Here is a 15,909-nt window from a genome sequence, read left to right as displayed (position 1 = left end):
TATGTTGTTAACCGTTTCGGACCCTTTTTCGCATCCATTACAATGAACATCTTGTATTTTCTTTATTTTGTATTGTTTTGTTGCACATAACATTATTAACACTATTTAAGAGCTGTTGTCCATCAGAAGAGACCTTGAACCAGCAAGTGAGCAAGTTTATAAACTAAACCAATGAAACAGTAGCTTGGCCCTGCCCACTACAATGGAAAAAAAAAATCGTACTTAAGCTTAATTAATAGAGGCTATTTTTACTAGTTTTATGTGATTTAGAACACTTTGTAATCATGTTTTTTACTGTTCAGGGATAGTTTATGAAATAAAAAGGTCAATATAAAATCTAAAACATTACACACAAACTCAATGCAACAGAAAATTAAAAATATGAAATATTTTAGTTTTTAATAGTTTTAGTAGATTTATTTGCTATAAAGATTTTATAATAGAATATTAGAGTCTTCTTTTCTGTGCATTACAGAAAGAAACCAGCATTCTTAATTTTTTTTTTCCATCACTGGAGATAATTCAGGTCTAAAGGTCTAATTACTAATTAAACAGAAACAGCAATTTAAGTCTACTAACTCTCGTAAACCCTTCAAAGCTCTGGTTCTCAGACTGTGGTACAGCAGGTACTACTGATGGCCCTTGAAGAATCCCAAGGTGGTACACTAACTAGATAACCTCAGATAAACATGTATGTAAGCTCCACTTCAGTCGTTCACTCTCAGAAATACAGTTTTATAATTATTAACATCAGTTTCATTGATCCTTGAGTAAAAACCTGTGGAAGATATGAGGACATGTATATGTGTGGATTATAAGTCTATCTTACTGTGTATAAATAAGCATGTGTGAGGTAGCTACACATGTTCCTGTGTTTCTGTGAAATGGCTTGTTGGAGCCTCTTTGGAAGTGTTAGTTTTAGATAGTTGTTGGTTGTACATGATCTAAAACGTTTGAGAAGCTCTGTTCTACCTCATCAAAGTCAGCAATGATTTCATTGAGGAGTCTCAGGCACTCCACTCCCTCGTTGTTGGCCTCCAGCTCCACATAGAACTCAGAGAAATTGCTGATGGAGGCAAACATGACGGCCACACACTCGCAGGACTGGTAGTACAGCTCATCGTTCCTCCGCTCTCGCGCCAGGAAGTGAGCAGCAACATCTTTAGGGAGGATGTTGTGGAGGAGACGTCGATTGTAGGCCTGCAGCTCCTCCATTTCCTCCTTTTCCTCTGTGGCCTGAGGATGAAGCACATATATACACAGAGTGAGTGAGAGGAAGAGAAATGCCAACTCTGAAGGCCATTTTAAAACACACTGCGGCTGTAAAAACGTGGAATGTCTGCTGATTATAAAAGACTGCACAGTACAAAGCGCAGTCTAACAGCTTTTCTCCACTTTCTTGTCCAGCAGTTGTGTAGATATCAACACTGTTTTAAAAACAGAATGATTTTTTTATCCATTCTCCCCAAGCATTCCTACATACAGCACTTTCAGCCGATGATCATAACAGGCTTACAATGCTAGTGATAGGGGGCATTGAGTTATATCCTTATATTTACAACATTAACAAGTAGCTTAAGTAGCTCCACACTTCGTTGGTAGAATTCTGAGAGCCCTAACATTCAAAACGAGGCAATTAGCTGAAAAAGTAAAAAAAAAAAAGGTACATTTTACTAAAAACACTGTTTATACACACAGTACCTTTAGCTAGTTCTCAGTGCTGCCATTTTGAAATTAAGTAACAATAAGTCAACTGATGAGCATAAATGAATAGGTAGGATATGGGAACAGATGGCAAAATTAATTCTGTGTAGAAATGCATGAAGATTATAGAGATATTCCAGCAACAACTCAAATTCATGCATTTCCAAACTCTTTTAGTGCCTTGTTTTAAATCTCAGAATTCTACCAATGAAGTGTGGAGCTACTCTGTGCTGGTTAATGCTGTAGAATGTGTGATATCTTTATCACTAGCATTGTAGGACAATCGGCTAAAAGCTCTGTATTTCAGGATGCTGGGAGAGAATGAAGGCAGGCTATTTGAAAAAAAAAAGTTCAAACTTTAGCATCCATTTAGTCCATTTAGCATCATATTTTACCTTTAAATTGTATTTTACATAGAAAACAATATATGCCCATTTATGTCATTCTGCATAGGAAGTATCTTACTGTTCGTACTATAAGGCGCACTTTTAAATCCTTTAATTTTCCCCAAATCAACTCAAACAGGAGAGAAATCTGTTTAGATTAGTGTGCGACACCACTGTTCCTTACTATTGTTGCTTAAATAGCGCTTTAAAAACAGTGTTCCTTTAAGTATGAATAAATTTTACCACTCAGGTATTAAGGAGCACTAAAGCCTCTCCGCTAAGAGTTTCAGTAAAGTTTCTCCATCAACAAGGCTGGAGCAGTAGCGCTTTACTCACCAAAATAAACAGTTTTCAGGAGAGAAATATGTGTAGATTACTGTGCAATACCCCTGTTCCTTACTGTTGATGCTTAAAATTAATCGTATACTCTTGTGCACCTTATGTATGAAAATAGACCAAAAAATAAAGGGTTTATTGATAGTATGCCTTATAATCCGATGCACCTTATAGTCTGTAAAATGCGGTAGTCAGCTGGAAATGCATCATGCAACACATAGAAAGTTTATCTACAGCAATTTATTTACAATAATTCTATTAACACTTTAACTGATTTAACTTCCAATATATCGCACCTTGCTATGATAATACATGAGTACTCTTTGATATCTTTTTAAGAAATACAAACATTATATCAGAACTGTGTATCTCTGTGTGCTCTATGCTGTGCAATTAATCTCTACCTGTAGCTTCCATAAGAAGTCCAGTCTGGCTGTGGATTCCACTTGCTGTGCATGTAAGTAGAGCGCTAGCACAAAGACAGTGATGACCACTGGAGTCATGATCTTCAGAGGAACCCTGGAGTCTGTCACGCAGCTGGAACACACAGATAATTCATTAGAATGCAATGGTAGAGGAAGATACTGGATTTGCACTAAATAAATCACTGAGTTATAGCATGTTAAAGCATTGGGATTCTCTTACAAAGCCATGGAGAAAGGACGCAGAGGTGCGCCAGAATGAATGACACTGAGATAACTAGATTATATCTCAGTTATGCATCTACAAACATTAGCTGTGCACTTGTCTAGTGATAGCGATCGTTATGGCAAAGCAATCAAAACAACATGGTGTGGTTGAAAGGGATTTACTCCACCCCAGTGATTCCATTTAGCTGATAACATCTTACCTCGTTCCATTCATGTTCTCACTGTGAATGCAAAACAAAAGGGAAATGTATCAGAGGGGGAGAGCGCAACAGATACCACTTTATCTTCAAGATAGATGCTGCAAAAGCAATCCAAGCCAAATCAGCAAACATCTACTCAAGAGCGCTTTCAGCAGTTTATTCTGCTCCTGGTTAAATGGATGCAGCTGAACTGAATGCCTTTGATATCTTAAGGATATGAATATGGATATATGTAGGTAATTACTAGGCATCCATATACAGAAATATCAGCACGGATACTTCATAGTTCATCATACTACTGTTACTCATTCTCCAAGTAATGACTTTATGATTATGAGATATACAGATTATATGCACATTTTGTCACCCGAAAACCACAAATTTAATTGTATTTTATTGAGATTTTAAGATGTTTTACAGTGGGGATGGTGTGTTTAGGGTCACAAGCATTGTTGCTTTTTTTCTTCCACTTCACAGTTATGTGCTACTTTTTGTTGGTCTATCACTTACAATCTAAATAAAGCAAGTTTGTGGTTGTAAGGTAACAAAATGTAAAAAAAAAAATCAAGACACTGTAAAGGATAACTGAATATGGCAGATACTCAGATACTTAGCAAATAGATTCTTCATTTTTACTCATAGCAAAGGATAAATGTGAAGATTTTCTCCATTCACTCACACACACTAAAGTACACATTATGACTTACATGGCGTTGGCGATCACTAGCAGGTCCCCGTTGTCGAACAGGCTGACCTCCGGCACCTCTATGATGAGGACATACAGGATCTCGATGAAGAGCATGAGGAAGAGTTTACCGATGCTGCTCATTTGCAGGAACACAGAGCAGGCCAGCAGACTGAGCAGCACACAGGAGGAGAAGTACTGAGGAAGAGGAGCCACAGGGTTACTTCATCACATTTAGTTCACATTACATGTTTGTAAAGATACAGTGGCATGAAAAAGTATTTGCCCCTTACAGATTTATTTTGTTTTTGCACTTTTGTCATACTTACATTTTTTCAGATTATTTAACAAACTTTAATATCAGACAAATATAACCTGAGTAAATATAAAAAGCACTTTTTAAAGGATGAAATTCAAGAATAGCTGAGAAAACAAAGTCATTGATCATCTATCAGTCTGGAAAAGGTTACAAAGCTTTGGGACTCCAGCAGATAACAGCAAGAGCTATTATTCACAAATGGAGAATACATGGAACACTATTTCAGAAGGGCATGGACAACTCATCCAGGAGGTTTGTTTGCTGTATCTGTCAGTTCATACACTGATGGTTTCTTTCCGTTTTAGCACACCAATTTTTTTTCCCGAAAACCAGCAGTGAAACCCAGGTAGTAGATATTCATAAATAGATATAATTGTATTTTTACCCAACTGAAAAAAATAGGTAGGTTGAAAAAATAGGTGTTGCTAAGATATTATAGGTTCTGGAACATATGTAGTAAAAACACAAGTAATATTCATGCCATTTCCATGCTTTTAAAGAAGACTCCCACCCGTGAATAAAATGTTTATTTTTATGAGGAATGCTCTGTTATACTGTATTTGTACAGACTGATGCAATATAGATAGTTTGTGAGCTTTGTTCACCTCAGGGAAGTTGCAGGCTGGAGCTGTGCTGTAACACAGGCTGTCCTGGGACCAGAGTGAGTAATTAAAAGCAGAGCTGCGCACATGGCAGGCGTTCACACTGCTGGGAGTGATATTAAACTCTCGTCCCAAACATCTCTTCAGATCGTCAGTGCTGCATGTGAACTAGAGGATACAAATACAAAAAAAAACACAATCAACAAATCGGGCCCTGTTTGTGGATTCAGAACACATATCAAACATTGTGTGCATTTCATACTGTGACTATTAACATCCACTTGTGTAATATCCTGTGTTCTTTGGGTGTCCTTAGAAATAAAGACTTGCGCAAAGGTTATAAGGGTATATAAAAAAAATAATAATATTTTTTTTAGTTAAACGAGTCAAACATTTTATTAGAAGATAGAGAACTCACAATGTTGATGAAGGCTGAGAGAAAGACCAGGACGATGGTGAAGACCCCCACCAGAGCGCTGTTCAGTCTGGACTGAACAATCCTTTTGGACAGGTTCTGCAGGGGCACTGGGAAGAGCTGTCCAAATAAAATAAATGTGAGAGGAGCTCCACAGTTTAAAGTTCAACACCATGACCAACATTTTCTGCATTTTATTAATCCCCAATGAGGTCCAATTATATCTGCTGTGTGGATTTATCCACCAGAAACAGTCAGAATTCATTTTAATGAGATCATTTTCTTAAAGCCTCAGCATTCTTCAGGCGGAGGCGACGTTAGCATAGCTTCAGCAAACAATGTGATGTAATTGCTCAAAAAAAAAAAAAATAACACAAGGTTTTGCTCCATGGCCAAACAAAAGCTTGTGATTGGTCGTGATTGGTGGTAACGCCGTTACCATTTCTGACACCCCGTTACTGCACGTTACTTTAGCCTTAGAACTTTTTTTTTTTTAACTTTGCGCATACAGACAAAGGCGCAAGTGTGTGTGTGTGTCACAAGGGAGGGGAGGATGAGACCAGGGTTTCTCTAGGGGTCCTAGAGGAAGACAGTATTCTGTAGTGAGCACTTTAAATCATGGATCTTAAACTCGCGGCCCGCAGAACGATATTTTGTGGCCCGCGACTTGAAATTAAATTTTAGTGTTAGTGCGGCGCGCCCGCAAGAAAGACGCATCCTCTTCCCGTCCACCAGCACAGCGCATTCTATTCATTTCAATAGAGAGAGCCACTGCATAAGCGCAGCCCCGCCCTCCGACAAAAAGTTCAGCTGTGTGTGATACGAGCCTCACACACACAGAACAGCTGCCTTTCAACCACGGAGGAGAAGCTGAAAACGGATTTATAGAACTATAGATCACAGTGAGGGCAATAGTAACACAATAGTTACTTTTACTGTTAACTAGTTACTTTTATAGTGGAGTAACTCAGTTACTTTTTTGGAGAAGTAACTAGTAACTATAACTAATTACTTTTTCAAAGCAACGTGCCCAACACTGGTCGGGAGTGTAGGCGGCAGGCAAACTAAACTGCAGAGAATTCGCCAGTTCAGAAACTCACCATGGTGCGTTCAGCTTCATGCAACGCTCAAGAATATAATTTTACATGAAATAAGCACAGGTCTTTAGCCTCCCTTTTAGGAGTATGCCATATTATATCATACAACATTTTTGAATATCGTGAACAATATTATACCCTAAAATATAGTGCCATAACCCCCACCCCTTATTATCACATTAGGATACTTTTTTTTGCTGTTTTTAGCAAAAGAAACATTCACACTGTTCTCATTTCCCATTATATATCCACTAGAGACAGATTATATCTGTCCAGTATTATTTATTTTACTTTAATCATGGATATATAAAATCTGAAAAAATAATGTATTTTTTAATATCTCAGTTAAGGGTGTGCCATGTCATATTATATGCAATAATAAAATTATAATTTTATTTTGTTGCAGTAGTGTATTCTTGATTTTTTTTGTTTTTCAATCCAGTGTTTTGTCATATCACTAAGAGTATCGTTATCATGAAAAAAAAAATATTGTGATATTATTTTAGGGCCATATAGGGCCCACCCCTACTTCCTTTTTCTTTTAGAATTACACAGGCTGTTTTTGTTACTGTATTTTTATGTTTAATATAACTACTAAATGTCCAAATGTCTGTGGACACCCCTTCTAATGAATGCATTCAGTTACTTTAATTCACACTTATTGCAGACACTAAAGTGCAAATCCTTGTAGAAAAGTTCAACCACAAGAATAGGACTCTCTTTTGGTCTACTGGCAGTATGCCTAATATCTGGATATTTTTAAAAATGTAAGCTGTGTCTCCATCTCCAGCAGTGTTTCCAAAAATCCTTTAATTCACTAACGAACACAAATAAGGTTCAGAAATGCTTGCATAAGCACGCCAGCTCAGCAGGAGCTGGAGCACACTTCCTCAAAAACAAACCCATAATATGAGCTCTTTAACAGTTTAATAGCTGCACTGCAATAAAAACTCAATGCTCCACACTCAGTGTTCATCAGTAAGTGTGCTTACATACACCTTCACAATTAGGTTACTGCAGTTATCTGACTATTTATGTAGTCTTGTAGACAGTAGAGTCCGATTTTTTAAACAGGAGTCTGTTAATCTGATGAAGAGGTTGAGTTTTATCTCAGTAATTAGATTTCTCAGTGCATGTTTACTCTTAACTGAGATCTCGGAGTTCTCAGTGTGTCAATATGTAAATGTAACTCTACACCCAACTCTAACCCAAACTCTAATCTCTACAATTTTAAAATTAGGTTTAGAGTTAGATTTAAGGGTAAGGGTAAGGTTTGAGTTAGGCTTAGGGTTGGGTTTAGGGTTAGGTTTAAGGTTTAGAATAAGGTTCAAGGTTAGATTTAAGATATAGGTAAAAAATTTAGTTAGGGTTAGGATTAGGATTAGATTTAAGGTGGAGGAAAAGGTTTGGGTTAGGCTTAATGTTAGCTTTAGGGTTAGATTTAAGGTAGAATAAAAAGTTTGGGTTAAGGCTAGGTTTAAGGTTAGATTTAAAATATAGGTAAAAAAAATATTTAAGGTTAGGATTAGGGTTAGATTTAAGGTGGATGAAAAGGTTTGGGGTTAGATTTAGGGTTTAGGTTAAGGTTTGGGTTAGGCTTAAGGGAAGGTTTAAAGTTAGATTAAAGATTTAGGTTAAGGTTTGGAGTTTAGGCTAGGTTTAGGGTTAGATTAAAGGTTTAGGGTTAGATTTAAGATTTAGGTTAAGGTTTGGTTTAAGCTTAGATTTAAGGTATAGGTTAAGGTGTGGTTTAGGTTTAAGTGTAGGTTTGGATTTAAGATTTAGGTTTGGTTTAGAGTTAAGGCTAGGTTTAGGGATATATTTAAGATTAAACATTAGAGTTGGGTTAAGACTAGGTTTAAGTTAAGGTTAAGGTTAGATTCTATAGAAAATAATTTACATTAGGTTAAGTTTAATTTTTAGATATACAGTTAAATGTTAGTTGAATGTTAGTGGAGCATCTTTGAGTCATACAGTTTTACAAGTGAACGTGCTAACGATCTAACTTTTGTCTAGACTTTAGGCTCTTATTGTCTGCATTTAATCGCTCCACCATCCACTCAGCACAAGAGCAGCCATGGGCAGTGACCTTGGGCAGCTCTGAACTGCATGTGAGTTTTTGATCGAGCAGATCGAGGAACTTTTCTGGAAGACGTTTCACGGTCAGGGGTCAATCTAATTCCCCAGCTGGAGCAGAGAGGGTCCTTTGGCTTGTCATTAGCTGCCAGAACCACCGAGCCGTTTCCCAGCAGCTTTCACAGAGAGCTGCCAGATCCTCGCTGCGTCTTCACCTGAAACTGTCTGACTCACGGTCTCTCGGGACCGGCTGAGAGGTGACACCAATTTGAGAAACAATTACATCCATATGGGTCATTTAGCAAAAGTTTGTTTACCCTGTTGTTGTGTGTGTCCGGCTCTTAAAAATGACCTGTAATCACCGTCACTGTCAGACTGTGATAGTGGCTCTAACCTCTTTTAGACCAATTTTTTTGACATGTGGGTGAAGGAGCTCTGATGTTGTGCTGGAGAGTAACGGTGGTGTTTTGCTGGGTTAGAAAAGATTAGTTTTAACCCGTTCGCCTGACTTGCTGTAATGAGGTCATAGATTTACATCTTGTATAGTTCTTATTGTTGTTGACAAGGTAAACAGTCCTGTTTTATATTCAATATTAAATAGCTATGTAATTACATATCACATATTAATAACCTATGTAATAGTAATAACATTCCAACTACTGGTGCTTAAGTGCTAACTGTTAATTGTCTTAATTGTTACAGATGAATTTCAGGAATACAGCTTGAGTAATTGAGTAGTCAGATGTGTACCAACTTTAGGTTTGACTTTTACACAAGTATTTACACAAGTGCTGCTCATAAGCTGTGAGGCTAGAGATGTTTAGAGATGTTTACAATGTGTAACATTTGCATAAACAATCGGATACAAACAAAAGCAACATTTTATATTATATCAGTTACCCTCATCTTATTACACATTTATAACAACATAAAAAGAACAATGCTGCAACAGATAAAGAGAGTGAGTTACATTGTTACTGCATGATTGTAAAAATGTGTAATTACCAGAGGTGGAAAAAGTACTGAAAAAATGTAAGTAAAAGTACCTTTACTTTGCTAAAATTCAATTCAAGTAAAAGTAAAAGTACCCATCTAAAAATCTACTTGAGTAAAAGTGAAAAAGTACTCAATTTAAAATGTACTTTGAGTAAAAGTTACATAGTTACTTTCATTTAATTGATTGAAAAAGTACAACAAATCATAAATTAAATAGTTTTAAATGAATTATTTTTCCACGTTATAATTTGGGGGGATGGGTCTGTAGGTGTTCGCTGCAGCAGCAGAGAGGAGAGGAGCAGAGGGAGGAGGTGTTTAGTGGATGTGAGTGTCAGACATGTGGAATAGACATTTATGAAAATACGGAACAAATCGCGTTTTGGTTCATTTTTTTTCCAGCATTTTATTTTTTCCTCAGTAACGGGGAGTTTTCCAATGTAGCGATGTAAATTATTTGTGTCAAAATGAACTTGAGTAAAAGTAAAATTACCTATTTTAAAAACTACTTTAAAACCTACAAATTTCTCATAAAATCTACTTAATTATAGTAATGTGAGTAAATGTAATTCCTTACTTTCCACCTCTGGTAATTACTTAGGTATTCCCAATTCTAATGAAGTTGGTATGTTGTGTAAAACATAAATAAAATCAGAATACGATGATGTGAAGTGCCTTTTTTTTAAACTATATTTAATTGAATTCACTACAAAGACAAGATATTTGATGTTCAAACAGATAAACTTTTTTTAAAGCGTTTGCAAATATTCACTCATTTTTTATTTGATGCTGCAACATGTTCTAAAGAAGTTGGACAGGATCATGTTTAGCACTGTGTTACATCATCTTTCATTTTAACACGCAAACTGAGGACACTAATTGTTAAACTATGTATTTGTAGGACATTTTGAATCTGGAGCTACTTCAAAAACTTTTCATAACTGCACAGACACTATTTGGTTTGTGAAGGATCATATTTGAAAAGAGGGATAGTTAATGGGTCTATTGTTTTCCTCCAGTGGTTCCGTGATTCACATGTTTGTAAAAGTAGTAAGTGTGTGTACTAGTGTGTAATTGTTGTAATTATTGTAAAACAAAAAATCACTTACCACATAACAGGAGTAAATGACTGAGACGAACATGACAGCCATCAGAATTATGAAGCAGGACACATAGAAGCCAATCATCAGACTGGAGCTGAAAAACAGAGAGCAGAGAAGAGTGAGAACCAGGATCCAGACAAAAAGAGAGGAAGAATGGAAAGAGTGTAAACGTGAGCTGAAACTGAAAGCGCAAAGAAGAGAAAACGCAAAGAAACAAGGAAAGCATGAAACACAGGGGAGCTGGTAAAACATCCTTGTGGGACTCTCCTGAGCTGGTGAGGAGATGGCCACTCTGCTGTAGCTATCAGTAAACCGGGCTGTAGAGTGGGGTACAGTGGTGTCGGGATGCTGACGGGACGTTAATTGAAAGCGGCTGTTACTGGAGCTAGAGGAAAGCACAGCAGCCGAGAGGATTCTGTTTCTCAGAAAGTGCTGAAACACTCGCTGACTTTCCCACACTGAAGATCCCATACAAAATCACAGAATGGCTTTTTTATACCTTCATTATGGCCTTCGCACTCAGATACAGTATAATAGTAATAATTCATCACGCAATAATAAAGCCGTACAAATGTAAATACTTTTTTTTTTTTTTATCTATTTCTAATTTTTCCCATTTTCTCCACAATTTATAAGGCCAATTACCCAACCCACTCATTAGGACTCCCCCTATCACTAGTAATGCCCCAACACACCAGGAGGGTGAAGACTAACACATGCCTCCTCCGACACATGTGAAGTCAGCCACCGCTTCTTTTTGAGCTCCTGCTGATGCATACATCAGCTCACAGACGCCCTGTGCTGTGGACATCACACTAGGAGTGATGTGGGGAGAGAGAGCGCCATCTACCCACCCGGAGGGAGCAGGGCCAATTTTGCTCCCTCTGAGCGCCGGCAGCTCGATGTAAATACCTTTTATATTTCTAAGTCAAAACCTACTTTGAAGCTGTGATTGGTCCGCCAAGCTGCCCCATAATTCTCGCCTCACAGTTTAAACCGCAGAGCGATGCAGAGTCGCAGACACGCGCATGCAGAAATATAAATGTGCACTGCTGCGTAGGGTGCTCGCACAGGCTACGCTGTAGTCATTACGTTCAGTAAACGCAGAAGAATAAATCAAGCTTTAGGCAGTGGACTGGGCTTCCCTTAAGCAGCAGACAGCTGCGTATCAATTGATTCATTTGAATTTGAAAAATATGAGCAATTTCTGCACTAAAACTCGAGTGCTCTATAACAGACTAAACAATCTTAAAATACTGTATAGTTAAGGACAGCAAAGCTATAAGAAAGTGTGAAAATATGCTGATTTGTTAATGATGTAAATTGTAAATGAAACAGAAAACTACAGAAAAAAAAGAGAATAACATTAACGGTAAAGCATAGCAAAAGTTTAAATGGGTGATTTTTATTAATATGTTTGTATGAAATATGAGTAAATAACCAGTAATAATTCTGTTGGCAAGAAAATACAAACATAGAATACTGAATGCTGTCAAAAAATTTATGTGAAATGTGATGATTTTTTAATGTGTTTGTGTGACAAGATGACAAATATAGGATTAAGATTATGCAGATAAAAAAATTTGAAATTGTAAATTAAACTGTATAAAAGCTTGAAAGTAATTGGCCGCTTTAACATTATTACCGATCTAGATTGACTCCCCCCTGTTGAAATGGTCTAGAACCACCACTGATAAAATGACCCTTTTTTAAGTCTTAAACGCTTTCCTGTTATATTTCATATTTCATTCAAACCACTATTCCTCCTAGTGGCCTAATGAGCACCTACTGAGCCAGATCAGCCTGCAGAAAGAGCCATTCACAAGCACCAATTTACATTATACACTTACAAAAAGGGTTTTCTTAGTGAAGAAAATAGTTATATGCCTATAAGAATTCCTGAACACTCATATAAATCAGTGTTTTTAATACTTACTGTGGTACGATGACGATTTGGATGAAGCAGATGAACAAAAAGACGAGAGAGGCGCAGGCTACGTACGCTCCAAACCTGGAGTCCACCTGCTTAGAATACTGAGAGCGAGAGAGTGAGGAGGGAAAAAAAACAAAGTGAGGGGGGGGGGGCAAAATTGAGACGAGCAATCTTGGCAATCTGCCATGCTGGCCATTTTTGCCCAGTTTCTTTTTTTATGGTGGAGTCATGAATATAGCTGAGGTAACTGAGGACTGCAGATCTTTAGATGTTGCTGTGGTGTCCTTTGTGACCTCTAGGATAAGTCATCACTGCACTCTTGGGGTAATTTTGGTCAGGCGGCCACTCCTGGGAAAGTTCACCCCTGTTCCAGGTTTTCACCATATATGGATATTGGCTTTCACTGTGTTTTTTTTTTTTTTTCTTTATAAATGACTCATAGACTGATCTCAATAACTTCCTTTTGCATTTGTTCCTAAACTTATTTATTTGCATATTGGCATGATTTCTAGCTTTTAAGTATTTTTTGGGTTACTTCGCCTTTTCAGACAGGTCCTATTTAAGTGATTTCTTGATTGAGAGCAGGTGTGGCAGTAGGTAATCAGGCCCTGGTGTGGCTAGAGAAATTTAACTAAAGTGTAATAAGCCACAATTAAGTTATGTTTTAAACACTTTTTCACACAGGGCCATCTAGGTTTGGATATTTTTTTCCCCTTAATAATAAAAATCTTAAGTAAAAACTGGATTTTGAGTTTACTTAAGTTGTCTTTGACTAACATTTAATTAACATTTTATGTGACATTTAGTGATAAACATGCAAAAAATAAGAACTCATGAAGGGGCAGACACTTTTTCACACCACTGTATGAAACTAAAATCAACACAATTAGAGAGCAAAATAATAAAGCCCCCCTTAATTTCGTCACAAACGTAACAAAACAGTTCTAGTAATGAGGTTTACAAAGAGCAATGAGAAGATAATACTTAAAAGCAGAGCTGATGAGAGCCATCTTATCCCATGCCTGAATTAGGCCGTTACATACACGAGCAACAGAAGAAAACAAAAGCAGCAATTACATCTCCTTAAACATAACAGCTGGGGCTGAGATCTGAGCCAGAGGTGGGAGGGCTGCTAATAGGGTTAGTAATTGCAGACAGAGGAAGAAAAAGTGGTGTATTCCTCCTCCATTACCTTTTCATTCAACCCCCCCCTCCATCATCAAAGTTATCCCCTACCTTTCTGTTCTGCTCCTCTGCTCCCCTGTTCTCAGCGTACTGCGCCGGGTGATTATGTATAGCGCCGGGCGTCACTGGGTCGGTCGTGATTGATTTTGCGGGCCGTGCAGTTGTTCAGTCGTGACCGCGGCTTTGACAGTAGCACGATAACAATCTCAAATCTCACTCTTTTTCTCTAAAATATCACCCTATGACTCACTCCCAGCTCTCAGGGTCTTCAGGTTCACTTCTTTCTATTCACTGTAACTGCATGCAATGCTTACTTTCACAGCTCACAGGTCTAAACAAGAGAAAATTTATATGGACGTGGCACTTATACAGTAGGTAGGGGCACATGGTGCAGATGCCTTACTTGTGTAAACATGCATTCATGCAAGATTATAACAGATTTTCTTCAAACGTCAATATAATTATGACTAAAACTCAAAAAATGACATACTTATACATTTTTTTTTTTTTTTATATATATTTAAATAGATTTCATCACAATCTCATTTTGAAACTTTTTTAATTATATAAATAACCAGGCAAGAATAGCCCTGGGGCAGCCTTTTTCTTCTTCTATTGTTTAATAGATAATGACAGTTCGCCACAACTTCTTGTAATTGGTCTAAAAGTCCAAATCTTTTAGAAAAATGTTTCCTTCATACTACACGTAAACCGAGGCATGGCTCATTTGGGCAGATCACATTTTGTTCCTCTGGTCTGGACTGTGGTTCTTGGTACATTGCATCTCTGCTATTTTGGTTTGGACCAAACTGAAACCCCCCAGCACTATATGATTATTATTATTATTATTATTATTATTATTATTATTTTTAACTATGTTACATTTTGTTTGAAAGTGAAATAATAGATACTATATGTCTTTACAACTTTCCACCAAAATTAACCCAGTTTTCAATGTCATTTTAACCATATAATTCTGTGGTGTGAGGTTGGAATGTCTTTTCTGATAATGACATTGTAGGAAATTATTATAAGAACAATTTCTGCCTGTGTCAGTTTAATCCCGTGCAAACTAAGTGCTAATTACCTGTGTTTGGTGAAGTGAGGCTACATGAAGTTTGGGGGTATGTAGTGATGTAGTGAATATCACTGAGAGTTGGCTGTGGAATATTTAATAGTGAAGACATTTCACGACTGAACTTGTTTCACTAAATGTTTGCAGAAGCAGTCTGCATGCCCAGGTGCTTGCTTTTCACCTCAATTCAATGATTTGAATAAGTAAGCTAATACTTATATGGTAATATAGTGTATGTGCTTGGCTACTGACTGAAGCTCTATTGTGGTTCAGGGAGAGTTTTATTTGTATTAGCTTTGATAAATAAATTAAGCAGGCAATATAGAGGGGTTAGATTTGTGAAATAAGGTGACCTAAGTAAAAAAAAAAAAAAAAAAAAAAAAAAAAAAAAAGTGAACAGTGCTTTTTACAGTATATACAGCTCTGAAAAATTAAAAGAGACCACTTCAGTTTCTGAATAAGTTTCTCTGATTTTGCTATTTAAAGGTTTATGTTTGTGTAAAATTAACATTGTTGTTTTATTCTATGAACTACAGACAACATTTCTCCCAAATAACAATATTGTCATTTAGAGCATTTATTTGCAGAAAATGAGAAATGGCTAAAACCAAAACAATTCAGACTGCAAATAATGCAAAGAAAACAAGTTCATATTTATAAAGTTTTAAGATTTAAGATTTTAATTACAGCTTTCATGCATTTTTGCATGTTCCCCTCCACCAGTCTTACACACTGCTTTTGGATAACTTTATGCCTTCACTCCTGGTGCAAAAATTTAAGCAGTTCAGCTTTATTTGATGGTTTGGTGGCTTGTGATCATCCATCTTCCCCTTGATTATATATTCCAGAGGTTTTTAATTTGAAAAAATCAAAGAAACTCATAATTTTTAAGTGGTCTCTTATTTGTTTTCAGAGTTGTATTTAGCCAGGTCAGGGCACCTGAAGCAGTACCTTCTTCTCGAGGTCGGGTTCGCGGAAGGTCAGCAGGAACTTCTTGACATGCTCAGAGCGCAGGCGGTCGATGCTGCGGGCGTCGATGGCGCGGCCCAAAAACTCATCCACCTCGTCCTCCGGGTTCAGGTTTTCCTGAGTGTTTCTGAAAATGAAATGTCTAGATAACACAAGACGAGACAAACGTTGTTCAACTTTA

General features: G+C 37.1%; 1 protein-coding gene across 2 annotated transcripts in view; it reads right to left on the bottom strand.

The window, feature by feature from the left end:
• Positions 1 to 15,909, bottom strand: part of adcy5 (adenylate cyclase 5) — a 111,374-nt gene that overhangs the window by 4,746 nt on the left and 90,719 nt on the right. Inside the window, exons 10-18 of one of the 2 annotated variants that reach the window (XM_015606951.3) lie at positions 15,711 to 15,870; positions 12,503 to 12,600; positions 10,573 to 10,660; positions 5,301 to 5,417; positions 4,886 to 5,050; positions 3,984 to 4,159; positions 3,277 to 3,297; positions 2,831 to 2,963; positions 973 to 1,236 (exon numbers count right to left, since the gene is read on the bottom strand). In XM_015606951.3, coding sequence (XP_015462437.3) covers positions 973 to 1,236; positions 2,831 to 2,963; positions 3,277 to 3,297; positions 3,984 to 4,159; positions 4,886 to 5,050; positions 5,301 to 5,417; positions 10,573 to 10,660; positions 12,503 to 12,600; positions 15,711 to 15,870 — 1,222 coding nt within the window. The remainder of the gene's footprint in view (positions 1 to 972; positions 1,237 to 2,830; positions 2,964 to 3,276; positions 3,298 to 3,983; positions 4,160 to 4,885; positions 5,051 to 5,300; positions 5,418 to 10,572; positions 10,661 to 12,502; positions 12,601 to 15,710; positions 15,871 to 15,909) is intronic. The other variant, XM_022680526.2, reaches the window with a different exon arrangement.

The sequence above is a fragment of the Astyanax mexicanus genome, chromosome 11 (assembly GCF_023375975.1).
Source record: "Astyanax mexicanus isolate ESR-SI-001 chromosome 11, AstMex3_surface, whole genome shotgun sequence".
Classification (NCBI taxonomy): Eukaryota; Metazoa; Chordata; class Actinopteri; order Characiformes; family Acestrorhamphidae; genus Astyanax; species Astyanax mexicanus.
The sequence above is the reverse complement of the archived record's forward strand: the minus strand, read 5'-3'. Positions and strand labels throughout refer to the sequence as shown.